This window comes from Mytilus edulis, chromosome 5 (assembly GCF_963676685.1).
Source record: "Mytilus edulis chromosome 5, xbMytEdul2.2, whole genome shotgun sequence".
In the NCBI taxonomy this organism is placed as follows: domain Eukaryota; kingdom Metazoa; phylum Mollusca; class Bivalvia; order Mytilida; family Mytilidae; genus Mytilus; species Mytilus edulis.
The window spans coordinates 28,854,104-28,882,046 of record NC_092348.1 but is presented as its reverse complement, the minus strand read 5'-3'; the positions used below and the strand labels follow the sequence as shown (position 1 = coordinate 28,882,046).

General features: G+C 31.9%; 1 protein-coding gene across 22 annotated transcripts in view; it reads right to left on the bottom strand.

Moving 5' to 3' along the window:
- Positions 1 to 27,082, bottom strand: part of LOC139523380 (chromodomain-helicase-DNA-binding protein 8-like) — a 46,703-nt gene extending 19,621 nt beyond the window's left edge. For 17 of the 22 annotated variants that reach the window (XM_071317348.1, XM_071317353.1, XM_071317366.1 and 14 more), the window contains exons 1-26: positions 26,968 to 27,082; positions 21,389 to 23,573; positions 20,405 to 20,892; positions 16,661 to 16,784; positions 16,077 to 16,244; positions 14,413 to 14,499; positions 13,734 to 13,810; positions 13,128 to 13,242; positions 12,320 to 12,547; positions 11,447 to 11,574; positions 10,838 to 11,026; positions 9,466 to 9,697; positions 8,744 to 9,146; positions 7,585 to 7,801; positions 6,370 to 6,565; positions 5,972 to 6,136; positions 5,523 to 5,702; positions 5,061 to 5,165; positions 4,269 to 4,558; positions 3,884 to 3,971; positions 3,261 to 3,363; positions 2,743 to 2,905; positions 2,239 to 2,328; positions 1,413 to 1,513; positions 809 to 917; positions 104 to 362 (exon numbers count right to left, since the gene is read on the bottom strand). In XM_071317348.1, coding sequence (XP_071173449.1) covers positions 104 to 362; positions 809 to 917; positions 1,413 to 1,513; positions 2,239 to 2,328; positions 2,743 to 2,905; positions 3,261 to 3,363; positions 3,884 to 3,971; positions 4,269 to 4,558; positions 5,061 to 5,165; positions 5,523 to 5,702; positions 5,972 to 6,136; positions 6,370 to 6,565; positions 7,585 to 7,801; positions 8,744 to 9,146; positions 9,466 to 9,697; positions 10,838 to 11,026; positions 11,447 to 11,574; positions 12,320 to 12,547; positions 13,128 to 13,242; positions 13,734 to 13,810; positions 14,413 to 14,499; positions 16,077 to 16,244; positions 16,661 to 16,784; positions 20,405 to 20,892; positions 21,389 to 23,446 — 6,363 coding nt within the window. In that variant the 5' untranslated portion in view covers positions 23,447 to 23,573; positions 26,968 to 27,082. Of the gene's footprint in view, positions 1 to 103; positions 363 to 808; positions 918 to 1,412; positions 1,514 to 2,238; positions 2,329 to 2,742; positions 2,906 to 3,260; positions 3,364 to 3,883; positions 3,972 to 4,268; positions 4,559 to 5,060; positions 5,166 to 5,522; positions 5,703 to 5,971; positions 6,137 to 6,369; positions 6,566 to 7,584; positions 7,802 to 8,743; positions 9,147 to 9,465; positions 9,698 to 10,837; positions 11,027 to 11,446; positions 11,575 to 12,319; positions 12,548 to 13,127; positions 13,243 to 13,733; positions 13,811 to 14,412; positions 14,500 to 16,076; positions 16,245 to 16,660; positions 16,785 to 20,404; positions 20,893 to 21,388; positions 23,574 to 26,595; positions 26,883 to 26,967 lie in introns of those variants that run through there. The other 5 variants (XM_071317349.1, XM_071317357.1, XM_071317356.1 and 2 more) reach the window with 4 other exon arrangements.
- Between the last annotated feature and the right edge of the window lie 861 nt (positions 27,083 to 27,943).

The window sequence follows — 27,943 nt, the reverse complement described above, 5'->3', positions numbered from 1 at the left end:
TTGATAAATTGTTTACTTGTCGTTGATGTGAATGTGCATAATTTTGCACCTGGACATTGAATGAATCAATTATCTAACTAAATGTCAAGCTTTTTTTAAATACCTTTGCCCTTTGTGCATCCTTCAACATTTGTCTTTTATGACTACGTTGGAAGCTGGTGATAATTCTCCTGAGTCTGGTATTAAGATCAGACATGGTAGGCCATGGTAACTTCTCCCCATCATCATCTCCTCCTTCAGTTGTAACATTAGGTGTCTCCTTAGCCATGTTACTGTCCTGATTAGAGATCACAGAGGTACATGTGTCTTCATCCTCGTCCTTCAATGTACTTATATTACCCTTAGTATCATCCATGTCGTCACTGTAATACAATATTTACATATTAACCTTAGTATCATCCATGTCATCACTGTAATACAATATTTACATATATGCAAAACTATATATCACACAATTTCTTTTGAATCCCTAGCTTTTAAACTGCTGAAATGGCATAAACAGAATAACACTTATCAGACCAGTGAACTGAAACTAAAGTTGACATTCATTTTCTGTGTTATTTCAAAGGGAAGCCATATATGCTTAATTCTCATCAGCACTTATCTGGTTTAGATAGCAAATTTGCTTTATTTGGATTGACCCTGTTCCTTATACATGTACATATTGAACTAATGAGAAACTGTCTTGTTTCTTATCCAAAATTCATTGATTAAACAAATTACTCAGTTTGTTGGGACTGTCTACATCAAAATTAGAATCAACATTACATACATGTCTGTCCCCTACCAATAATAGCCCCCTACTTACTCATCATCATCATTTTGTTCTGCAGCCAGAGCAGCCCCAGCTGGAGGTCCACAGCGTGACAGGAAACACAACAAAGGATCATTTCTCATTCGATTGTACTTCTCATAGCCTGAAATTTCAAGAAAAATTTGAAGTAATGGACAATGGCCTTTACTTGCAGTTCATGAATAATCAAGTCAACATGTCGCATGATTACTGTGTTTGATATATATTTCAACTTTTTTATTTGATTTCTTTTTTCATTGGTTAAAATATCATGTGATGAAAGTTTACAGATAAATATGTTAAAAGTACTTCTTAATATTGTGGTCCAACAATCAAGTACCATAACTCTTGAACAGTAAAAATGAAAACAACAAAAATCAAATATATCCTGTTTTTAGCGGTTCAAACTTTCTGTTAAAATTTCAAAATAATTACAAAGAGCTGATCTTAATTTATCATCTGGAAATCAAGTGTGACAGACAGACAGACAGGCGTTCAGAGAATCATTAGTATTTCTATACACCCCAATTCTGCTAACTGGGGGTATACAAAACAATTTGTCAAGCTTGCAGTATAATTACTTTTTAAATTTTTTTTAATATGTTGTAAATATTCCTACCATGTTTAAATACACCAATCAACAAGGATCTGTCAGATAATCCATCCCACCATAAAGTTGGGGGATCCCCTTCTACATTTGCTCTTGGTATATCTATTTCACTGTAAATGTAAAACATACATAAATGAACTTGGAACATCAAAAATATTAATCCTGAATACGTTTGACCAAACTTTAGTATGTCACTTAGGGATAAATTATGTTGTTGGTGGGCATTGTAAAAAATGCCTTAAAAAATCTGTCTTTGTTCCTGTAGCAGCCTTAACACTTTACTTATAATTCACTGCTAAAATACAGTGAACAGATGTCACACATCCCCCTTCCAATCACTTTGTTATTGCTTTGACATTAAATTTCAGTGAAACATCAGACTAAATTGATCAACATTAAATATTGTCAGATCGGATTGGTGATATATTCATCATCTGTTTCACTATCAAAACATACAAGTGAAATATAGCACAACAATCAGTTTTTTTATTAAAGAAAACATCACTTTATATTTGATTATGGATCTAAACTGCTTTGACTTAAAAGTTAAAATCATATGAAGACAAATGTGGAAGTCTGAGTAAGATACTGTAAATCAAGAAATCTTTGTGTGCATTTGTTATAGCAACTGTTGAACAGTGGACCTAGATATGAGGTCTATTATTGCAATTTTAAGAAATATTGTTGCAATGTTGTTAAATTATAAATGCATTTTTATTTAAGCAGAATCGATTCTATTGCAAATATCTTATAATAAAAGCATTGCAAAATTTTCTGATATTCAAGTTTAAAATAAATTATTTTCAGATTTAATTTTTTCTAATAAAATCTTTACCTGACATCAAGTCCTTTGTTTATTTTGTCTGCAGCATGACCAATGATTTCTTCTCTAAGGTAATACAGCAGTCTAACTCTCAATAATACTCTGTAAATAAATATAGGTTACAATTAATTTCCAAACATACATGTGTGCCTCAAAGATAGAAACAACTTAGAACTGCATACAGCAGTTTATTTCTTTTCCTTTTTTCGCATATATGCCATACTAACAGGTCACATCTTCAGAATCATTATCTTTCGTCCATCTTTGGCTGAGCTACTGTCTGTTTTAGCAACTTCAAAGCTGTCTTCAAATCTAAAGTTTTTTGTTCATGAAAAAATAATCTTGTACAAAAATAAGATGTGTTATGATTGCCGATAAGACAACTCTCCAACATTGTGTGTTTGTTTTTGTCAATGATACCTTTTTTTCAAAAAATATTATGAAATTAGTTCAATATCAATGATGTATATGGTCATAAGTATACATATATTATTTGTCACTTGCAGTAAGACTTACTTGTTGGCATGGCGATGCAGATGTCTTTTGTAACCAGTGTCTTTGAGAACAGACTCGGGATCTATGTGATATTTAGCCATTTCTATTTCATGTTCTGACTCCTTCTCTTTCTTTGTTGGTTTATTTTTACCTTTTCTTCCTCTAGGAACTGGTGCAGATAAACCTTCAAAATAAAATTAAAACATATAACTACTTAAATTTATAATACTTTATATTGAAGCACTCATTATTTGAAAAAAAAAAAAAAAAAAAATGATTTGCAAGTGCTTTGATTCATTAGTTCTAAAAGTTCAGACTTTAATCTTTAAAATTCAACATCACAAAGCAAATCTATGGTGTACTGTATCTTGTATTTCTAATTCATAGAATTGAAGCAGTTTTTGTAGTTTGAATTTATTCATCTTTTCACTTGTACAAAACCTAAAAGTTAAATAGATATTCAATAAATATGGTCTACATCAGCAAGAAACTCATATAACATTCTACTAAAGTAACTGACACACAAGAGAATAAGGTACCTGAATGATTCTTCAAGGAACCATCATTTGCAGGAGATATTAAATCCCATATAAATTCTTTGATCTTCTCATCTCCTTTGTAAACTTTCAATGAATACATAAGCTGTAAAAAATCTCACAGTTTAATATTGCATTATGTACATTATATACTGCTTAATGATTACAAACAAATTTTGTTCAAATAATTATAGTATCTTATGTAAATGTAGACAATTTCTGCACGTAATATTTGTTACAGGAAGTTTCCAAAAACTGCAATATTTGCCAGACAAACCTGTTTAATTCAATATTTTACCTAATAGATTATTGCACCTGACCTATAGATTATTTTATGTGAATACATTATAGAGAAAAATTTGAAGTTGACAATTTTCCGTCAAAGTGACATGAAAAGTAATTATTGTAAAACTAGATATAATTAAATATCAGTCACTAATAAATGTTTATTTCTTGGCAGACAACTGCAATTTATCTGTTTACATGACAGTACCGGCTATCATATCTTTTGAACAATAAGTCTGCAAAACCAAGTGTTTACATTGGTACAAAGGTACGAAAAGTACTATTCATAATTTTTGAATTCATATAATGTTTTCTACGGTACACCTTAGTTTAATTCTTACCAAAGCTCTTGCAATTGTTTCAACATCCTTAGCTGCTAGTATTCTCTTGAACCTGCCATGACTAACAATATCTGTCCATCTTCCCCATCTAAAAAATAAAACTCAATGAGAATGAAAATATAAAGACAAATCATGCATTTGGTGTTATATATATCAATACATCTATCTTATGGAAAATGATATGCTGATTGAGGCTTATCTTACCCTCAAGGGGAAAGGCCCTTTACCTCATCTCAGAAAAGTACTAAAGTTGTTTGAATACTAGGTGCACTATAAATGCTTCAAAGCAAAAATACATTAAATTCTTGACTTTAATTTATGTGTATACAATTAAATACAAATATGCACCACAATTGTACAGACTTAGAATTAAGTTTATACATACCCATAAACTAAGAGATTCTTCTCCACTTTGAAACAATCTGATCTTGAATACATCTCTCCTGCTGCACCACGAGCATCAAAATCATCATCTGAATCTCTGCCCCTACCACGCCGACCTTTCTTGCCCTTCTTTCCTCTACCACGCCCCTTTCCTTCGCCATCTTCATCATTTCCACCTCCCTCTTCATCATCTGACGAGGATTCTAATTCAGACATTTCCAGGGCTGCCTCATCATTTCCGTAACGAGCAGTTTGTTTCCTCTGTCTTGGCACCTCAACTATCAGCTCATTCTGAAGAAAATAGAAAATGCAAGGTTTTCTTTTTTAGTATTACATCAATGTATTGTAATTAAAAAATATAACAATGGACAGATAGTTGATATGTCTGAAACTAATATTTAAAAGTTAAAAAATATGCAATCTCAAGACGATTCTGTAAATGATCAAAAGTCTGGCATATGAATTTATCTTTTTAATTTCACAAACATAGGAAATCATCACTGTATGATAGAGTCAGGAATCTGATGTTCAGTAGTTGTTGTTTGTTGATGTGGTTAGTGTTTCTTGTTTCTCGGTTTTTATATGTATATATATATAGATTAGACCGTTGATTTTTAGGAATGGTTTAACATCATTTTTGGGGACCTTTCATAGCTTGCTGTTCGGTGTGAGCAAAGGCTCTGTGTTGAAGATTGTACTTTGACCTATAATGGTTTACTTTAACAAATTTAGACTTGGATAGAGAGTTGTCTCATTGGCACTGATACCACATCGTCTTGTATAAATACAATACCTTGTCCTCATCTGCATTCACATCTGCCTTCTTTGCCCATTTTTGCCAGAAGTTTGGATCATTGATGTCAATGTCATCTCTGTTCTCACTCATGGTAAAACTTGCCTATTAAAACACATATAGTTATATATTTTTTTAATTTAAACCAGATTGTGTCCATAGTACACGGATGTACTAATCGCATTATCATTACTTATGTTCAGTGGACTGTGCAATTGGGGTCAAAACTCTTAATTTGGCATTACAATTGAATAATAAATCGGGCATTATAAAACAATTCAACTCTCTTCAATAATGTGAGATAAGTTTGCACATAAAATTATCTAAGGACTATTTCAGAACTAACTTTATACATTTCATTTTAGAATACCACTAAAAGCAAAACCCTTATCACATAGTATATTAATCACAACCAGACTAAAAATCTGCATATCTCATTGACTACAATTAACATTATCTTACTTTGGAGAAAGTGGATCCTTTGCCTTCTGATTCTATCTGTATAACCTGGGTTCTCCTCTGTAGAATCTGGTCGATATCTTCCTCACAGAAATCGTCTCCAGCTTTGTCATCATCCATTAAAGCACCATAAGCTCCTTTTCTCAATAGTTCTTCTATTTCTTTTTTTGTTAACTGTTCCCTCTAAAAACAAAAATAAAGATCATCAATTTCATCATTATATTCATGATATTAATAATCTTTTCTGTCATCTTACTTTTATAACACAAACTATTTAGTTGAAATTTTGGAGTCTGAATACCAACAGTTATTGACACTACGACTTTTTAAACAATTTGCTACTACTGACTTTTTCACATCAACAATGTCATCAGAGCAGAAGTTGAATGGTCTTTAACAAACATATTAAAAAAAAACGTTTTCCCAATCAAAAAAGTCCAGTTCAAACTTACAGGATTAGCAGCCTTATCTCCTCCCATAGATTGCAACACAGCCTTGTCTAAACCCAACTTGAGAGAAGCTCTGTCAAACATTTCTCTCTCGTAGGAATTCCTGGTGATTAATCTGTACACCTTCACAGCTTTGCTCTGTCCAATTCTGTGACATCTAGCTTGGGCCTATAAAAACAAGATCATAATACATTTCTGACTGTAACAAACCAATTTAAAAACAATGACTTGAACATTCATGTCTTTTTTCCTGGTCAGTTACCATATAAAATAAGTAACTAAATTTTATTCTTACATTCAAACGTTCATGGCTATTTCATACAAGCATTTTCGGAACAAAACATTTTTGGTTAAAATAAAAACTGATATAGAAGTTTGGGTTCCCTGTTCAAAAGATATACCTGCAAGTCATTCTGTGGGTTCCAGTCCGAGTCATAGATAATAACAGTATCAGCTGCAGTCAGATTAATACCTAAACCACCAGCTCTTGTACATAGTAAGAATACAAATCTATCTGAATCAGGCTTAGAGAATCTGTCAATGGCTTCCTGTCTCATTATACCAGTAATTCTACCATCTAATCTTTCATATAAATACCTACAAAAGAATGTTATCATTGTCAACAACAATTTGCGTTTACATTTTTTATTTTGACTTCAACTGATTTTGTAACTACCTTTCCGATTATGAGTCTCAAATATTGAAGAAAATTAGAAAAATAAACAGCTTGTGAGTAATGAAGGGTAAAGATTACTTTTATTTGGCAATATGACATTTAGCAACGACACAAACTAATTTTAGCAATTTATATATATTTTGAATTTGAGTTATCTTCCTTTGTTCATATTAAATGAGCAAGTGTACAATTGTAGGTGATCTTTTTTCACACAAGATTTATATGCCATGTACAACTTATGTAAACTTTATAAAACAGGTTTTTCAAGATTGATTATTCAAATACACATAACAATGTAACTTCTGAGTATAACTTAGATGGATCTAAAGAATGTTAACCTCTCTGAGTATGTTGTTTTAACTATAAAAGTTGTTATAACCCTGGAAGAAGAAATAGGTATCAAGTCAGTTGCTTTAGGGTTTTGATTGCATAAAACCTTGAATTAACAAGTATTCTAGAGTATAGCATGGCAATACATAGTCCTTTACCAGTTAAAAATTCATTGTACTGAAACAAATGCTAACTTAAAGACACTGCAAAATAATCACCAGATTGGAACAAAATTCAAAATTTATCTGTTAATGTTCACTTTAAACTATATATCAAATATCAAATTATTCTCATCAACCATAAAGAACTTAAGTGTGGAAAACTGATTTGCTGGACTGACAACCGCACTGACAGACAGCCAGTTGGACAGATGAATTGCAAACCTTAAGTCCCCTTCAAGTTAGTTGGTAAGGGACTAAAAACCTACTGTCAAGGCCAACAAGAATCTATTTTTATCATCTACAATCAAGGAAGATGTAATCATTATCTATTGAAAGAAGTGTAATGCTCAAACACGATTTGTCTTTTGAGCTTTTTATTGCTACCGTAGTAGCATTCTACAGCAAACATCAGATCCTGCTATTAATTTGATAAGAATCAGAGTATTTACCTTCTTTGAATCAAATAATCCTCTAAAATATCTAGCACTTTTATCATTTGAGAGAATATCAGCACTTTATGTCCACCTTGTTTAAGCTTTGGTAAAAGTTTGTCCATTAGTACAAGTTTTCCAGAGGATTGCACCATTAATCTATGTATATCAAACATATCCAATTCTGGTTTATTTTCCTTTTCTTTAGTTTCCCTTATGATCATGTCTTCAGCACCTGTAGTATTCAAAATTTGATATTAAGAACAGAACTTTGACACAAGAAATCAGCTTCTTTCAATATATTCACCTGTCTGGTGGTGTAAAGAGCATGTAAAGTAATATTTTGAAACTTCTATAATAATGTCGACTAAAACATGATGGCTACTGAAAACTTTTTTAACTCCTCTCTGAGCAATAATGAGACAGAGCTGGCTGCCTTCCAAACTTTTAGTATCAGTATATATTCAATACCAAATAAATAGAGAATGTTTCCATGGGATTCAGATTATGCACCACTTGCAAATAATGATATAAAGGGAGATAACTTGAGAACGACAAAGTGATGCATAAAAATTTGAACTTGATCTGTGTTTTGTGGTAATAAGCATTGCGTTTAAGTTTCATAACATTTGGTTGAGGCAAACTTAAGTAAGAGAACAGAAATGAAAATTCAGCAATTTTTTTCCATTACTAAAGGGGCATAACTTGAGAACAATAAAAATGACTCCACCAAAATTAGAACATGATCTATGTTGTCATAACATTTATTTGAGGCAAACTAAAGTTTGAGAACTGAAACTAAGACGTATGTATATGAGAGACATACAAGGGTAACATTTAATACCCCCTCCACCGCCCTGTCTTAACCTTACCTTTTTATGACTTCAGATTTTGTTCACATAACTTTTTTTTTATTCTACTGAAGTTATTCACTGAAATTTCGACACAACAATTCAGTTTACACAGATTTTTTTCCAGCTTTTGCAGGGTTTGGTTTAGACTGGTTTTTGATGCATTAAACAAAACACTGTTGGATTTTGTATTTTCAAACTCGCATTTCAAACTTTAATAAATAAAGACAATATTCATGAGTCCTGTTTGGATTTACAAACATGATGCAGCTGTTGTAATATTTTATGTGGTTTGTTTGCTAGATCTAGGATGAAATTATACCAACCTTTGACTAGATAGGGATGATTACAACACTTCCTCAACTCCATCATTGTATTTAGAAGATTTGGTACATTAGCAGAGGTAGTCGAACCTTTAGACAAAAAAGTAAAATTCCTTTCAAGAATAGCACGATAATATTTCTTTTGTATGTTAGTCAATTCCACTTCAATAATTGTTTCTTCCTTTGCTGCTAGAGAGGTTTCTACATCTTCTTTTAATCGCCTAAGCATCATAGGTTTCAGAAGTGCTTTTAACTTGTCGACTTGATCATCAGTTCTTAAATTGCCAAACTCTGCTAAGAATGTTTGTGAAGAATTAAATTGTTCAGGTTCTAGAAAGTTGAGTAAACTGAATAATTCCTCAACATTGTTTTGTAGGGGAGTTCCTGTCAGTAACACTCGATGTTCCTGAAAGATAAGAAAGAATATATTATTCACCACCCTGTAAATATCAATTGCAAAAATAAAAGTTTTATTGATTTTTCCAATTCCTTGATGTTGATATTTTTTCTATCTGATTAAAATAGATCCGGTGTCCACACTTATCTTCATGAGAACTTTTACTTTCTGCCCTGATAATTATAACATCTACCAATAAAATTTTCTGTATCACTACTCAAGCCGTAAAAAGGTCTATAAAACATAGAGTAAAACATTACAAGATTAATCTAATATACAGTTCTTTTTCTAATATATTTTGCACAGTTTTGCACTGCTAAGTACTTACACAATCCACATATCTTAATCCTTCCATTAATTTACACTTTTTATTTTTCAGCCTGTGTGCTTCGTCAATAATTAAACATCGCCAGTCTATAGAACTTAATAATTCACAGTCAGATATAATAATCTCAAATGTTGTAACTAACACAGTGAATTTAGTCAAGTCTGGTATTCTTTGTCTTTCTTCATCTTTGTAAAACATTTCATATTCTTGTAACATAAATTTACTGGTGTTACTGAAAATGGAAATATAATGTTTTATAAAATCTATCTCTGACATAAATTTTTTTAATTATTTCTGTGTTTTACAAGAAATATTTGAATAAAGAAGACCAAAAATTCTCTTCTTCCAACAATCAGAAATAAAATGTTATAAAGTTAATTACCTAATGCATGTAAAACAAGACTTTGGTTAGCTTGCTTGCTTTGTTTGTAAATTGTAATTGGTATAAACCTCCAATCAAATTTAAATACAATATATATACAGGTTTAAATATGCCTGTATAAATTGTTTGAAGATGTCCATCTTGATTACAAAGCTTGAGTAAACGTTTATACAAAAAAGCAAGCAAGCCAACCAAAGTTTTACTTTACAAGCATTAGGAAATTAGCTGTAATGTCTTTGGAATGCTCTTGAAATACTTTTTCTTGATTCACATATTGCTGCGGTCTACAGTTACTGTCCTCATTATGTTGACCTTTTCAGTTTTTGTAATCATGGTAATGTCATACAAATTATTCTTATATTCATAAGGGCCTTTTGGCAAACTTGAACATGTTGTTGATAATTTTTTTAGGGCATTCAGCATTTTCTCCTTCTCTAGGTCATGCAACATGACGTTTAACTTATATGATTAAAATTCTGAACAGTTCACAAAGTTATCATTTTAAAATTTGAATCAATCAGGGTTAGACACTAACATTAGAGGATATGTAGTCCACAGGACTACCAAGAAAATTTTACACAATAAGATGCAATTTCCTGCCATCTGAGTACCTCAAATGTTCATTTGAGTTTTGAAAATATATTGGTTTTTTTTTTAGATAAAAATTAACATTCAGTGAATCAATTTTATTTTTCCTGAACTTCCCCTGCAAGAAAATTTAAAAAAATGAGATGCAAAATCCTGGAATCTGAGACAATTTATACGGCCTTGTTAGGAGGAGTTATTGCCCTTTTTTCAAGAATTATTAAGAAAAAACATAGAATAAAAATCAGTCAATGTTTTCCATAGGTCTTCTTAGAACTTTTGCAGGAAAACATAAAGTAATCTCTTCCAAATAATATTTTTTACAATAATCCTGTATCTCCCCCCCTCTGATACTCCTATATATAGCCATTACTGCTGTCAAATATTGTTGTTTAAACAACTTACCTTCCATGATATACAATAGCATTCATATCAGTCCAAGTCTCAAATTCTCTCTGCCAGTTACCCAGAGTTGACAGTGGTACAACCACTAGAAATGGTCCCTTTATTCCATATTCTACAATCTCATGTAGGAATGTTATACTCTGGATGGTCTTACCCAGACCCATCTCGTCAGCTAATATACAGTTTTGACTGAAAAACACATTTATAAACAATTTGTAATGCATTTCTCATATGGGCAGTTTCAATGATATTTATACAAAGTACCAGGAGAAAGCACTTTGAAATAGGGAAAAACAAACTATAAAAAAAGGAAATGAAAATAACATTAATTAATTGGATCCGTTTTTATCCAAATCGATTTATCTTTTATAAAATTCATCACCAAACATTCATTCCATTCTTGGTTGACTGAATTAGAATCTTGCAGCTTGAACCAGATAACAATATATAAAAGAATAGCATATGTCAAATAAATAATCAACACCTCATACATAATATTCAGAAACCAAATTTTTCATTTCTTTTCTATATCATGACATCTCTTAAACACTATATTTTAAAGAATTTCCATCCTTGAAGAAATAATTGAATATTTGTCAGTAAACTTACTGTTTATACCAGTTGAATGTCAACCAATTTACACCTTCCAATTGATATTCCCTCAAAGTGTTACCTCCTTTGTAGGTTTTAGTTTCTGGAATTTGTACCCATTCATCTCTGCTAGGTCTAGCAGGAACCTAAATATCAAAATGTATTCTTATTTAATATAAATAAAGCAAAAACAAATGGGATGAATTTAAATAAGCAACAACCCAACAACACACATAAATTTATATATACATTCCTCACATTCCTTGATGGTAAAGATAATCACGTGTGAAATAAAAATTAACAGGTTTTGTTCGATTTACATCAGACATTTTTGCTTCTGTTTCAAACTTAAAATGATTTTAGATTTCTTTACTTTTGGTGTAAAAATTGCCAAAATTCTTATTCAAACTAAAGATTGTATCTCAATCAGCCAAAAGCCTATAAAAATGCTTGAGAACACTGGATTCATATCTCCAATCCACATTTTTTTCCATTTTCAACAAATGGTATGGCTATTTTTATTTCATCTGTACGAACAACAACAATAGTTGTTTTGACAATGTTTTTGGATGAAAAATATATACCTTGCATTCATAAATATTAAGAAGTACAGTCTTGACAGATTAAAAATCATCAGTGAAAGGATTAACAAATTTTCTAACCTACTAGGCTGGGATTGTACACCAGTCCAGGTCTTTATGTGGAAGTTCTCACAATTCATAAAACATAATAAATCGTCAGACCTATCATGCCAAGATTAAACCAGATTGAAAACAATATATTATACACCAGTCCGACTCTTTATGTGATAGTTCTCATTTATCATAAAACATAATAAATCGTCAGGCCTATCATGTCAAGATTAAACAAGATTGAAAACAATATCTTTACCTCTCGGTCTTCCTCAGGTGGAGGATCTCTGAATTTATAAAACAATTTAACTTTTTCTGGATCAACATCTTGCTGTAGTTCCCAAGTACTGTCCTCATACGGCAGACCTCGCCATTTTACAAGGAAGTGAGTCACCTCTTCCTCTGTTACTGGATCAGACGTTACAGAAACTTCCATCACACGGTCAACCTCTACATAATCTGGATTGAATAATTCATCCTCATCCACCTGAAATATGTGTAAACTTTACGGTCATCATGTTCATACAGAAATTTCTACATACCACCACTTTCTGTTAGCAACAAGGAGATAAGGGTTGGGGATAATATGTGTTGATCATTTATACACTATACAGGAAACAACGATTTGCAGAAGAATTTAAATTTTTACCTTTTTTCACATGCACCCTGTATTGACAAAACAGCTAAAACACTTTTATAATTGATTGCTGAATGTTTTTAATGCGTAGAGTGTAATTTTTTAACAGTATACAAAAGATCATGTAAATAAGCATGTCTCTACTAGTCAAACATAAAAAGTTGACTTATTTAGGGTTAGCTCAAAAGGTGCAGTCTAAAGGGAGATAAGTCATCATACCTGGACAAACTGTTCTATAAAATACAATATCAGTAGTCCTTTGATTTCCTTCTAAATGCATCTAAGTCAGTTAAAAATATCAAACTATCAATTCTAAAGTCTTTTGTTTAGCCTTGTCTTGATCAAACCTATGACCTCAAGGCTCAAGCACTTAAGTATAACAAGTATCAGTGAAAGAAGTGAAGTAGTTAAAACTTTTAATAAAATTTACCGTTTCAAAAAGATCCAAATGCTCCCTTTTAGCCCTAAATCTTTTCAGTTTCATGTGAATTCTTTTGTCTCTTTCTAGTTCTGTTATTGTTTTCCATTCACAATGCAAGTATGAGCTGAAATTATAAATTTTCAAAACTTAAATTTGAATACAGTTACATGAAGTTTGGGTATCATATTAATCACAAACAAAATTCCTCATGATAACAACTTGACTAGAGTAGCAGGGTAGTCAGTTTTAAAATTTTTACTGATTTATTTTTTACTTGCATACATATGTTAAAATTAAAGTAGTGTACTGTGGACTCATTAATTTTTTCATGGATTGAGTAAAAAAGTTTTTTTCTAGGACATTAGATTTCATAAATTCTGCATACAATCCATTATACAATTCCCCCTTCATTGAACTATAAATCTTAGTTAACCTCAACCCTTGAAAATAGGTATCCCACAAATTAATGAATCCACAATTGAACCTTATCATTTGACATGCAAATCTTTACAGAAGCAGTAATGTATTTTTGGTAAGAGACTTATTAAAAAAAAAATCAAAATTGTTCCTATTCCATCAGTTTACAATCAAAACTTTAAATTTAAAATGACATACAAGTTTTTGTATTTGACAAAGTATTCTTCCACTTCTTCCTCAGGTTGAGCTTCTTCATCATCATTGACCACATCAATCTAAAATAAAATTTAAATTTACCATTGTTTACAAGCATAAGTATCATTATTTGGTGTTTTTGTTTACAAAAATTAAGGCAGCTGAATATCTGAATACAAATTTCTATAGTGGTGTAAGTTGTTCAACATTCCATTTAATAAAACTACAAAGTTTGTTTCTTTGGTTTAGTCAAACAATTGGATAATTTCTGTTTGACTGTAAAGGTACTTGTTTGTTTTAAAACTTTGATGTTCCCTAATATAAATACATCAGAAAAATTGAAATCACCCAAAATAAATCACTGCAAAATCCCTTGAAATGACTGAAACTTGGAATAAAGTATTTGATAGAATGATTTTATGAAATTCACAAGAATAAAAAGATAGCTAACTAAGGCCTGTTCCAAATAATTGTATGGCCCCCCCCCTCCAAGGAAGGCTTTTTTTTAAATTTTATGTGGGTTGTTGTATTTGAAATAGCAAAATACAAATGGAGTGTTGTTCTAATTTATTTTTTTCTATGGGTGATGGGAGTTAAAATAAAGTGCCGTCCCTGCAGGGACATAGTATTTTCTGGAACAGCCCAAATAACACAAAAGTCTTTAAAACAAAATAGTATTTACATCTTTATCAAGCTTTCTCATCCTCGCGCCAAGAATTTTCTCAACAACCATTGATTCTTCTTCTAGAGGTACAGCAACAGTTGTCTCCTGGAATAAATATAACATATTAGTCATGTTTTTTTTTCTATTTCAAAATAAATGTACTTTTATTCTAGTCAAATGTTTATTTGAAAACTTGCAATGAAACTCTTAAATTCTTAAACTAAGTTAGCGAACGGAAATGAATAATTCATCAATTTTTTTCCATTTGTATAGGGGTATTACTCTATAATAGTAAACATTTTTAAATGTCCATGAATGAAAAAAATCTAATTCTAAGTCAAATTAACCCACACAACGATTAGGAAATAATCATATTAAACACTTCAATCTGACATCTAAAATCAGCAAAAAAACTTTGTCTTTCAATATTAACTCTCTTGCCATTACAGTATGATAATACAAAATTAACTTGTTATGTGGATGCAAGTTATTACAACATCTAAACAACATAAAATTATTACAACATCTAAACAACATCAAACAGTTAAATAATTGTGACTTTGTGTTGAACTAAATACATATGTGCAAGTGTTATTTGACTACTGACTTAATGTAGAGGTAATGATAATCTTCAAAACAAAGATAAAATCTAACAGATTTTACAATTATGAACAGAACTTTCAATAAGTTAATACTTTTTTAATACTGCAAATTATAGTTTACCTATTTGCATCTAAACTGACCATAAACATGATGACCAGTATGTTTATATATTATTAGAAGTTAATTTCGAAAATTCCAATTCACATGTACTAAGTAGAGATGAAATTTAAATGAATATTTCTACAATTTTGATCTATAAGATAAGAAGATTTATCATATGCTACACATACAAAGTCAATTGCTAAATCTGAACTTAGAAGAGCAACTTACATTTCCTCAACCTATTAATAACTTTCGAGAATTCAGCTCTTAATAAATTGAAATTTCAACATTTGATAAGAAAAGATAATTTTAGGCAATCAAAACCTACTTTATGCTTCATTCCCAAAATAGATATGATATCATTGGCCAGCAATTTCATTTTGAACTGACAAAAAATCAAGGTAATCTCAAAGCTTTGAAAGCACAGACAAACAAATTTCTAAAAAAATTGTAAAAAAATCCTCCTGCTTATACATTTTAATCTTTTCGAGTTTCTGCTCTTTCTATAAGGTAAAATCTGCATTTTAATCTTATTGAATTTCGGCTCTTTCTATAAGGTAAAATCTGAATTTTAATCTTTTTGCATTTCTGCTCTTTCTATAAGGTAAAATCTGCATTTTAATCTTTTTGAATTTCGGCTCTTTCTATAAGGTAAAATCTGAATTTTAATCTTTTTGCATTTCTGCTCTTTCTATAAGGTAAAATCTGCATAGTACATCTAGGTTGCAGTGAATAACAACATTCTCTTTAATAAATAAATTAATTAAAAATTTTGTACACATATCATTAAGTAACTTTGTAGGTCCTATAGCATTTTGTTTATTAATTTCTTGCATACTTTTTAAAGAATTACAAAGTAGTGCCAAAACTGCCTTTCATTTATGTCACATAAAACCCTCTCCTTATTGGGAATATTTTAATCTAATGTTTAAAGTTCAGTCGGTGAATTAGACAACAAACATGCAGCATGCACCTACCACAGACGACAGAAAAGGTACCGGTTTAGTTACAGCTCCTCCTGTGGCATTAACAGTATCACTAACTGCCGCCTCAGTATCTACATCTAAAGTATCATCATCTGAAAGGTTCAGGTCAACTTCATCAAGATATTTCTTTCTCTTGGTATTTCTAGCTGATCTTCTTTTCTGAAAATGGATATTGCATTGCTCTTCAAAAAGATCAAAACATTCTATGAAATCTCACAAATCTTGAATGGTCTTTTAACATTCATTTTCTAATGTCTTAATGTGTTCATCTTACTGTGCCAACAAGGCAGCTTAAAACAGCAATAATAATTTATAATAAATCACACAATACTTTTAGTATCTAATACATACTACATTATTCCTAGCTTGCACTTTCACATTTTCATTTTAGTTGAACCATGAAATTAAGGTGAAAATTCTACTTCGGCATGTTATCTTAAATATTCATCTGTAATAATTTTTCATGATGAACCAAAAAGTTTAACCTAATATGGGACGGATAAACAGACATACAGGACTTTAGATAACTAATTGCTCCTCTCCTACCTTAGACATAGCATAAAAATTAGTTATACCTGTATACCACTATCTTCATCATTTTCAGGTGACGGTGGCGGTGTAATTTTAATTTCCACATCTGATCCATCTGAAGATCCATTTCGCTTCCTTTTCTTGCTTTTCAAGAATGTTGCTGGTGGTCTGAAAATAAAACAACAAGTAGATATATTGTCTTGTTACTGTGCTTAATTATTTTCAATTCTAACATTAGGACCAAGATGATATGACAAAAGTAGAAATAGTAAATGTCTTAAACAACTGTTTACTTATGTTCCAGCCCTTGTAATATTCTTTTCAGTCAAGACACTGTTATAAGATCAGGAAAGGAATATATATGTGCAAAAAGGACAACCTTTAACAGAGATAAATGATATCAAAGGAATCATTATCCTGATGTCTTGAGGTATCTAAAATATTCACCAGTAAAATACAATCCTTAATTTAATTGCAACAATTTCATTTACTGCACATTTTACTATGTGGTGATGCTATATATTAATTTCTAAAGACTATTGTTGGTGACCTTCTGCTGTTGTCTGCTCTATGGTCGGGTTGTTGTCTCTTTGGCACATTACCCATTTCCATTCTCAATTTTATTCATGAGAATGAGCAATTCTTTTAAAATTTCAAATAATTATCTTTCTTGCTCATCAACTTCATTACCCAGTAAATATCTGTTTTAGCATCATACTTGATGAGTGTGCATGCATCATGAATATTCATTATGAAATTCTAATTACACAAGAAAGGTTTGTAAAAGTATTAAGATTTTCTAGTTTTTCTGTTCAATCTTGACACGAGTAAAAACATTTCCCCCAACCAATCCAAATCTTCCATAATCATTGGGGGAAAAGGTTTAAATTTAGATGTCATCTTTTGGCTTACAACATTAAGCAAGACCCATTTTTTCCTGCAAAGCTCTCAACAAATAAACACTACAATTAATTCTGTATAGCAAGCTCTCCAACAATGAACATTGATCAAGACCCAACATAGCATAGCCAGTTTTAAAAGTCCCCTGTCCCATTTACTTATCCTAATTACATATGACCTTGAACATGAAGACATTTATACGCAATGACCTTAAGTCTGAATATGAGAAGACACATGACAATAGCTTTCAGCAGGTGTATAAAAACCTGTCAATAAAGGTATGATACATATATGACCTATATACCTATATAAACCAATTCATGTAATTTTTTTTAATAAGTCAGGTGTGACAAGATGTTTTATAATTTACATGGTGAATACATGTATCATACATTATTTAACATTTTATCATTACATTACACTAAAACAGTCAATACACTTTCACTAATATGTTTAAAGCAGAATGTCAATGCAAAGATATTAGTTGGATTTCTTTAGGCCTAAAATAAAATATCGTTTGTTTCCCCAATCCCCACTGACCCTGCAAAAACAGTCTGACTCATAAAAATTGATTGTCAAAACTAAGTCAAATATTATTTTATTCATTTTTTGATTTTAGGCTTGCCTTATCAATGAATATTGTTCCAGCTTTTTGGAAAAAAATAAAATTATTTCCCCACCTACCAACTCACACCTGGCTTGGCAGTTTCGGTATTTGGGAAAAAAACAATATATTAATTTAGGCCTTAGAGACTATTACATACTTGAAAAACGCTAACCTTTTTTTAAGCATATAAATTACAGGACTGAATTGATGCTTCTTCAAGTTTTTCTTAGAAATGTATTACAAAATTAACAAAAATTGACAGGACAGAATATATAATTTTACAGGACATTTCATGTCGGACCTGTGCTAACATCAAGAACTATTGTGAAAAGAAAAGAAAAGAAATCTCCTTACTTAGTCTTATAAACATAGTTAAAATTTTCCAAATGACAATAATACAGTCTTCACAATAAACTTTTAAATCTTCAGCCCCAGATTTTAATTTTTGAAAATATTTGTTAGATTTTGTTGGCCTACAGGCCCAAAGTAATTTTACAAGTCTGGGCTTCTGGGTCTGTGGTTCAGCGTGAAGATTGATAATAAATAGCAAATGACAAATAATCTGCAGACCAATCTAACTTTTATACAACTTTTCCTTCACACCATGCATGATAAATGGATGATCGCTTTGTTTATAAAATATATTACATCTGGATAGGAAAGTGAATGCACTACATCATTCTTGTATAAACAACCAGAGAAATATTTATTCTTCACATTATAGGTCTTAATAACTTGTCAGTCAAGTTTATAATTAGTAAGATAGTATTTATATTACATATTAAACACTGCTATTGACTGCTTACTAAGCAACAAAATTAAGAGAAAACCAAACAATTTTTACAAAATATAACAGTTTTTGACATTTTTATTAATATGACATCAATTATTTTTTAATTGGAAACAGACACCTGGCAGCTTTACTTGTAAAATGACTTTTATCAATTCATCTTTGTCAGAATTTAAATTCATGCAAATTCTCATTTACCTGTTAGTCTTCTTTTTATTTTTATTTCACAGTAATTTCAAGATTGATTTTCTTCACTAATATACCCCTTAAATATATATAAATATGGGTTTGACACCAAAAGTACCCTATATTACAAGTTTAAGTAGTAGTATTGGGACTTAAAAGCTATGTTTATCAATGTAAGACACTAGCACAATTTTTCCCAAAACCAGCTTAAGAGAACAGAATTCAGAATAATTGAACCATGAAATATCATTTTGAACTCTCCATATCTTACACCAAATTCGGTATGCTCATATAACTACCTGAAATCTTAATTTATAGTATGTATAACACATATAACAAACATGTGTATACTCTCTCTTTTGTACATATATATTCATGAAATAGTTGCCACTGGACATTCAAACAGCAATCAATCAATCAATCTGCTTTATCAGACATGGTTTACATTGTTTTCATTCCTGGTGATTTCTGTTTTAATTTTGTAATACTTTTCTAAAAAATTTGAAGAATCATCAATTTGGTCCCCAATTTCTATATGACTGTATGCATTACTAGTAGTTTACATTAAAAACAAGAATGTGTCCATAGTACATGGATGCCCCACTTGCACTCTCATTTTCTATGTTCAGTGGACCATGAAATTGGGGTCAAAACTATAATTTGGCATTAAAATTAGAAAGATCATATCATGGGGAACATGTGTGCTAAGTTTCAAGTTTTCAACTTCATCAAAACTACCTTGACCAAAAACTTTAACCAGAAGCGGGACGAATGGAATGAGTCCATAGCACACAGATGATGCCCTTGCTTGCATATAAAGTTATATGGACTGAATGTCCAGTAACTCAGAAGACTTTGGGAAACACTGGTCCTTGCTCGGACAATGTATTCCTTTGGTCAGTTACATTTGAAAGGTCTTTAACATGCTGACCCAGACAAGAAACTAACTTGGCTGTAGTTACATGACGTTCTTTCAACTAAACAAGCTGAGCATTGTTACAATGTAAAGTTAAAATCAGTGCAAAGTTCAGATTTCTCATTGATATATAGTTTTTTCTCTCCATAAAATAGAGGGATCAGCTGGGTAAGCAGGAGTACATTTCTATTTACGTTCTGGGGATCCCACCACAGGGGATATTAAACACTAAAACATTTTAAGCCTAGCATCTGATTTCACATCAATAGACTTTTTTAAAACTATCTGTTTAAGGCTTAGATAGCTTTCAGAGATAATTTACTAAGCTTGATTTGGTGATTTACAGAATAAGAATGTCACTCCTTGTGTCTAATAAAATCTGTACTCACTTTTTCTTTTTCTTGACAGACTTTGGCCTCTCTACTTTCGATTTCTTTTCCTTTGATTCACCATCATCATCAAATTCTTTCTTATCCTTTGATGCTTTTCCTTTTTTCTTCGGTCTTTTCTTTGCTGACTTTTTCTTACCATCCTCCTCACTACCAGGTGCTTCAGCATCCCCAACAGTTGAGGGAATCGGTGGTGGCGTCATCACCTTTGGAATCTGTGTATTTCCGGCAGCCTGAGCTTTGGCCACAGCTTCTGCCACAATTTGATTTGCTTTCTCTTGTGCTTTCACTTTCTGTACTGATTTGTCTCCCCCTTCTTCGTCATCTTCAAGTTTAGGTAGGATGTCTGTTTTCTGTGGTAACTGGATCTGTACAACAGACATTGGAACATTACCACTTCCCATGGCCATAGATGATGGCGGCATCTGATTCTGTGGTTGTCCTTGGGCAATCAATCTGATCTGCTGACCAGGCTGTGCTTGTTGCTGCTAAAAAAACGTTTGAAATAAATAGCAATTGACAATACTTTTCTTGATTAAAATTCACTCACTTACGAGTACAGATCAAGACTTTTATTAACAGACTTTCTTATTTCACATAATGTAAAGACATCACTGAACAGTCACCTTTCTCAACCATAAAATACATAATAACCTATGCAATATCCTTCTTTAACATTTCAATTTATCTCTATGCCAATTATCATTTTAAACATTTCAAGAACATTATGTGCATTCAGGGTTCAACAATGAGCAAATCTCACAATTTATAATGAAAATTGGATAAACCTTTTAAATAATTATGTTGGCTTGAATACTAATCTGATGATCAACAAAACTGTAAATTTTAAGTTAGGTCAAAAATGCTATAATGGTCTTTAAGTTTAACTAGACTGACTATCTGGAGAAAAAAAAATTGAAAGTAAAAGGCATTTCATTATAAAAGAAAATTAGACAATACATGCTCACAGGGTAAAGTCATTACCTGAATCAATACAACCTTTTGTTGTGGTTGTTGAACAAACTGTTGACCAGGAGCCTGTGACATGGTTTGCAGGAATCTTTGAGGCTGACCTGCCATGTTATTGGATACAAGTAGAATTCTCTGTCCTTGAGGCTGCATTTGTTGTTGTTGAATGGGTTGCTGCTGGTTTGGAAATGGCTGCTGAATCTGAACAATTTGTTGTCTTGGTTGCAACTGGGGCTGTTGAACTTGAATTATAGCTGGTCTCTGAGGACTTGGTTGCATTTGCTGATTTTGAATCTGATAAGTTGGAAATGATTGTGCGGCCTGCTGTTTTTGACGTTGACTGTTCAGTTCTTGCTGTGCTCTTAATGTCCTAACACGTTCTTGCAAGTCTAACATTTGTTGCTGAGTTTGTTGTGTCTGAGGCTGATTATGCAGCTGTTGAATTTGTTGCTGGAGCTGATAGATTTCTACGTTTACATTTTTGACTTGTCCAACACTTGGACTCATCTGTCCCATACTATTTAAATTAGTTTGACCTACACTCACAGACACAAGCTGATTTGGTAATGTATTGCTCTGATTATTTACAGATACCGTATTTGTATTGCTTATATTTCCAAACGAATTTGTAAGAATCTGTGCCTGACTAACTGCAATATTAGCATCAGACCTGTTTGGTACATGGAACGGACTAGATGCAGGTGTTGTGTTGGGTCTAGAGACCATCGTAGGTGAGACAAGTTGATTTAAATTTCCCTGAGAATTTGGAGAAGTGTGAGCATTCAAATCAGGCGTGCGAGCTGGAGAAGGGGTTGGTCTAGGAGAAGCTGATGGCGTTATTGTCCTCTGAGGTGTACCAACTGTGTATGTTGGTCTGAACTGTACATTCTGGTTGGGACTAGTATTTTGGAATGGAATCATATTTGACGATTTATCATTAATATTTTGAGACATTTGCATTTCACTTGCCATTGTATTTTGATTTGGCATTTGCTGCTGTGGCTGTTGATATGTGAACTGCTGGAAAGACGAACTTGGAACATTTACACTACCTGCATTTATCTGTCCTACATTTTGAATATTTGGTAGATTGAAACTGTTTTGGAACGGCTGTTGAACTTGTTGTTGACTAGAGCTGAAGTTTGGTATATTTACAGAGTTAATATTTTGTTGGGTCTGGAATGTCGAAGTCCTATTAATCATCATTTGCTGCTGAGGAGGCCTAGGACTCTGACTTATATTGGTTACATTTTTTATCAAATTATTGTTTGGACTGGACATTGGCACATTTGGTCTCATGTTACCTGTCGGGGACTTCATTCCTTGCATAAACACATTTGCATTAGGTGTTGAGGGCATACCGTCTTGGTATCGATTCTGTGGGATATTATTATCTTTAGATAAGGCATAGTTGTGTTGAGTGAGGTAGGTTGTCTGTAAGCCATTCCCTGGTATTTGCTGTATGTTTTGCAATCTGGGCTGTTGATTTGGCAGTTGTTGTACATAAGCTTGTTGACTAGGTCCATTCTGGTTAGGGTTCCACATTCTTGGCATGTTCTGTTGTATTCCAATTTGTTGCTGATGTGGGTTTGGCAACCGTGGACCGTTAGCAGTGGTCATGCTTCCATAATTTTGAAATCCAGGTGACGGTTGCATGTTCGTGCGAATAACCTGCATCGGTGCCCGTTGTGCCATAGATTGGTTGTTTTGTTGAAGAACCATGACATGAGCAGCAGTTCCTGGCTGCTGTTGTTGACCACCAAAATGATGTAGTTTGGTGGTATTAAATTGATTCTGTTGTTGATTAAAAGTATTTGTCATGAACTGATTTTGCTGAGCAACATTTGGAGGCTGCATCTGCATGTTGTTGAATTGGTTTGTCTGCATGCCACCCATTTGCTGATTAAACATTTGTGGCTGTTGTGGCTGAGTATTCATTACTGGGTTCATTTGACCCAAAATTCCACCTGCATCCAACAACGATCCAGTCCCTGCCAAACCATTATCTGTGGCCAAATCTTCAAGAAAGCCTCCATCAGTATCAAATAAACTAAGCATTCCATTATCTGACATTGTAGCTATCCACTTTCAGCCAGTCTGGCTGGTTTCAGCTGTGAATTGAGCTGTTGTTATTCTATCTACACTTATCCATCTTCTGGAGTCTTGAATATACTGGTGCAGTTGTTCTTCTCAACAGCACCTGAAAAAAATGTAAAATGTCGATCAAAATAAAAATCAAAGTAAAAGCAACGACGATGAAGTTTTAATTTTAATGACCTTGACTACCCATGAGGGTCATGGATAGTCAGTATCCAAAGTTACCATTGCAACAATTTGTTTTTAAATTCAAAATGGCAAACCAAAGTTATCTGTATGGTCCTAAGCTCACTTCTGACCAACCACCAGGTGTTTGTAAAACAATCAGGTAAACAAATTTAAGAAAGAGGAGAAACATATTCATGTTTTGCGAAAGGCAAAAAAAAAAATATATGTGTCATGTCTGTTTAAGGTTACATGCTTTAAACCAGATGCTGGGCAGGGTGCATCTTTATACAACCGCTGAGTTCAAACCCTGAACAGTTGGGGCAGGTATGGACACAACATTCAAGCTCTGAATTTGGATTATGATTAAATAGTTGACACACCATAGGTTTCTGACACAGAATGAAAGTGGTCTAAGAACTTAAACTTAAAAATTTTAAATTGGACATTTACCTATTATGGTCCAATATCCAAAATCTAAATACATGGTTAGATTCTGCATATCAAAGATCCCCAAAAAAATTTAATTTTTGATGAAATCAAATAAAGTTCAATTTTGGACACTTTAGACCTCAATGTGGACCAATTTGATAACCAGGCCCAAATTTCAAAACTCTAAATACATGGTTAGATTCAGCATATATATCAAAGAACCCCATATATTCAATTTTTGTTGAAATCAAACAAAGTTTAATTTTGGACCACGATTTGGACCAACTTGAAAACTGGCCCCATAAGCAAAATCTTAATACATGTTTAGATTCAGATTATCAAATGATCAAAGAACGCCAAGGATTCAATTTTTGTTGAAATCAAACAAAGTTTAATTTTGGACCCCAATTTGGACCAACTTGAAAACTGGGCCCAGTAGTACTTGACGACAGATTCTTTAAATCCAAATATTACATAGCTGATTCTCGTCTAGCAATTTGTGTCATACATTTTAAAACAAAATGACCATCAGACAGATCTTTAATATCACTCTTAATATATATTACTGCAAACTCAGAACTTAAAGCTTGCATTTATTATTGTTAATTCTTGACCTCTGGCGAACCTATCAAATATAAATGCAATCAATGCCATTTCAAAAAATTTATAAAGAAATTATATATACAAGTACATTGTGTATATATTATTGTGAACCTGAAACTTTTTTTTTCCCATTAATTAACAAATATGCAAAAAAAATTAAAGAACTTGTCGATGTTTTTCTTAATTTCTATCATAGTCATTTTTTACCAAAATTGTTTGAATCTTTTGCAACAACTTTTGAAAAGTGACTTAAGCTAGCTGTATCATATATACAGGAACGACCAAAATTTCATGAGGTTCATCATTATAACATTTATGCTCAGGTCAGATTGTCCAAATGTTTAGTTAGCTGCCAAAATGGTTGTTGTTGTAATGGTATAATGAAATCATGAGATACTGAATTGGAGTTTCAGCTTATATATACATGTACAAATTTGTCACTGAAACCCTCATTTTAAAACCAGTTAAAAAGTAATTTATATGGATCCAAAGTCTGAACTTCTATGTGCTTATTGGGTCAAAATATTTTCAGAAATATCCAATAATTGATTGGTTGTTGGTTGCTTAACGTTACATCCAGAGGGAAATATTTCATGCATGTTCAAAAATATGATATCCAAAAGAAATGTTATAATAAGATACATGTAGGATTACATTAAGGTCGTCAAATATTTATTTTCTATACAAAGGGATATTTTATGGTATAAACTAAATAAAATGGGTGTTGCACAGACTTTTTGTTCTGCTATTCAGTCAATTTATACAAATGTTTTTTTGATTTCAAAATGATTTCCCAGAATTTACAAGTTACATACATTTTCATCACTTTGTCAAATGTAAAATATCAAACTCTGAAAAATTTGACCGATTTGAATTTGCGGATGCATGTAATATAAATTGAACATGTTGAATTTATCTGAAATTCAGCTCCACTAAATTTTACCAAGCTGAATATTCTACATTTGCCAGAAGTGATGCGTCTTGGAAATTTGGGGAAACCAATAAAAATTTGCCCACCTCAAATCAAATGGAATCAAATCTTATTCATCATTTCTTTTGGCTGTTTCTATAATAATTTTGCACCAATAAGCACATGAAGGTGAGATAAAATTCTATCTGTTTTAGCATGTTTAGTTTATGAAGATTTCATGCCAATATTGGTTTCAAAGTTCCTCTCAAAAAGTCTGGAAAGAAATATGGCTTCAGTGTTATGATTTTGTAAGAAGGTGTCACAGAAAAAAAAAATTAAAATAGCTTTTAAGACGTCATTCCCAATTTAAATAGGGACTAGGGTGATGCCAATTTCAGGATCTTCACACAAGAGTAAAACATAATGCTATGGCGGAGCAAATAAATAGTATTAGAAATGTATGGGAGGCAACTCCTGATAACCTTCATTTGAAATGCATATATGTTTCATCATGTGAGGAGAAAATACAACAACAGAGTAGATACAGCATGACAATCCTGAATATGCGTCAGCTGTAACAAATAATTCTTAAACATTGTTAATTCCCTTTTGCTGCTAATCAATAACCATAGGGTCTTCACATGAGCATAGCCACATCTAAATTGTACGGGGAAAATGCAAAAAATTAGATGAGTTGTCTATCATTTTTTTCTTGATATTTTGTCTATTTTACCAAAGTTGAGCAGGTCAAACATACTTCAACATATGGAATGTATGTTTTCCAATTTGTCAATCTTGTTATAGTTGTTATAATATAAAATTATCATTCAAATTCAGCTATAAATTTTACTTTCTATTATGAGGCAAAACCCCATTCTGAACCCCTAATATCATCACAAATGAAACTAAATTAAATTATTACACAACTTTCCAATAAAAGTTACAAACCATGTAATTATAAACTTTATTAGGTTCAGATGTAACAACATACTAAAATATCTTTTTATTAAATAACCTCTGTCGTGTAAAACGTCCTTTTGTTGTCCATTAGCTGGGCCCACCAACGGGAAAATCCAAGTTTTCTGTTCTCAAACACGTGCAAGGAAGCAAAATGAAAACAAACCAAGAAAACTATCTGAAATCACCATTAAAGTGTTTCCAACCACCTCGGAATCAAATGTTGCGCATTGTATAACAAAACTTAGTGACACAAAGAAAAGTTGTCTTTGAACGCCATTTCTATTTGTAGTTTTTAAGAAATTATTGAACAGAAGCCAACTGAATGGGACCCTTCCCGGGGGTGTTAGAAAAAATCGATGACAAAAATGTTCTAAAACATAAAGACAGAAGAACAATTGACAAAATTAACATAAAATTGTTGCCTTACCTGTCATATAATGTCAAAATATCAAATTTATATACAAGTTAATTTTGTTGATTTAGACCGCTTATAACCTCAACATCATGCAGTCGTGTGAAAGCATTCTAATTTTGAATCGAACGTTTTGATTGGATATCAAATAAACCATATCAAATCATTTTTTACAAATTTCATGAACATTCTAATTTATATACACTATTATATATTGTTTTTATTGTCAAGAATTGGAGTTTTCATTAATTGCAACTAACAATTTTATATTTCTTCATCTGGTAAAATGAAACAATGACATTCATCAAATATTGCCTTTGATGTTATTATCCAATCAAAATGCCTGTTTGAAGAAAGCGTTGACCAGGTGCTTTATAACAATAGCCAATCACAATAGGTAATTTTTCAAGAAATGCCCGGATGATGTTACGAAATTAGTGAATTTATTTTCAATAATTATTTTATAATTGATTAGCATAAAATAATTCAACGATCTTTGCCGGTCTTAAAAAACACAATTTCGTGTATTTAAGTCTTTAGTCTTTAGAAGTGTCAACTTGACACTATAATCTCTGTAATTTCGATCACCCTGGTAATTTTTAGAATAGTGCAGATTGGTTCTGATCGAAACTGCATATTTTGTTAATTCTAGCTGGGACTATTAAACTAACAATATAGTATAGAATAGAATAGAACAAAAAATATTGACCAATAGTCCCAGATTCTAGATGTAAATTTTTAAATGACTCTACATTGTGTATTTTTTTAATTATTCTTCCCGTTACTAAAAAAAAAAATCTTATTTTTTTCTTTTCAGTCGGTTAAGATTCTTCAGGGCCGTAAATTGCCTGTCCTGTAAGGGGAGGCAGTGTATTATTGCCGAGCGGATCGAGGCAAAAAATATTTGGACCCATTCCATGCAGAAAAGGATATTTTTTCAGGCCTTTCCTTGTATGCAATGTACCTCCCAAGAATACACGACTTGTTATTT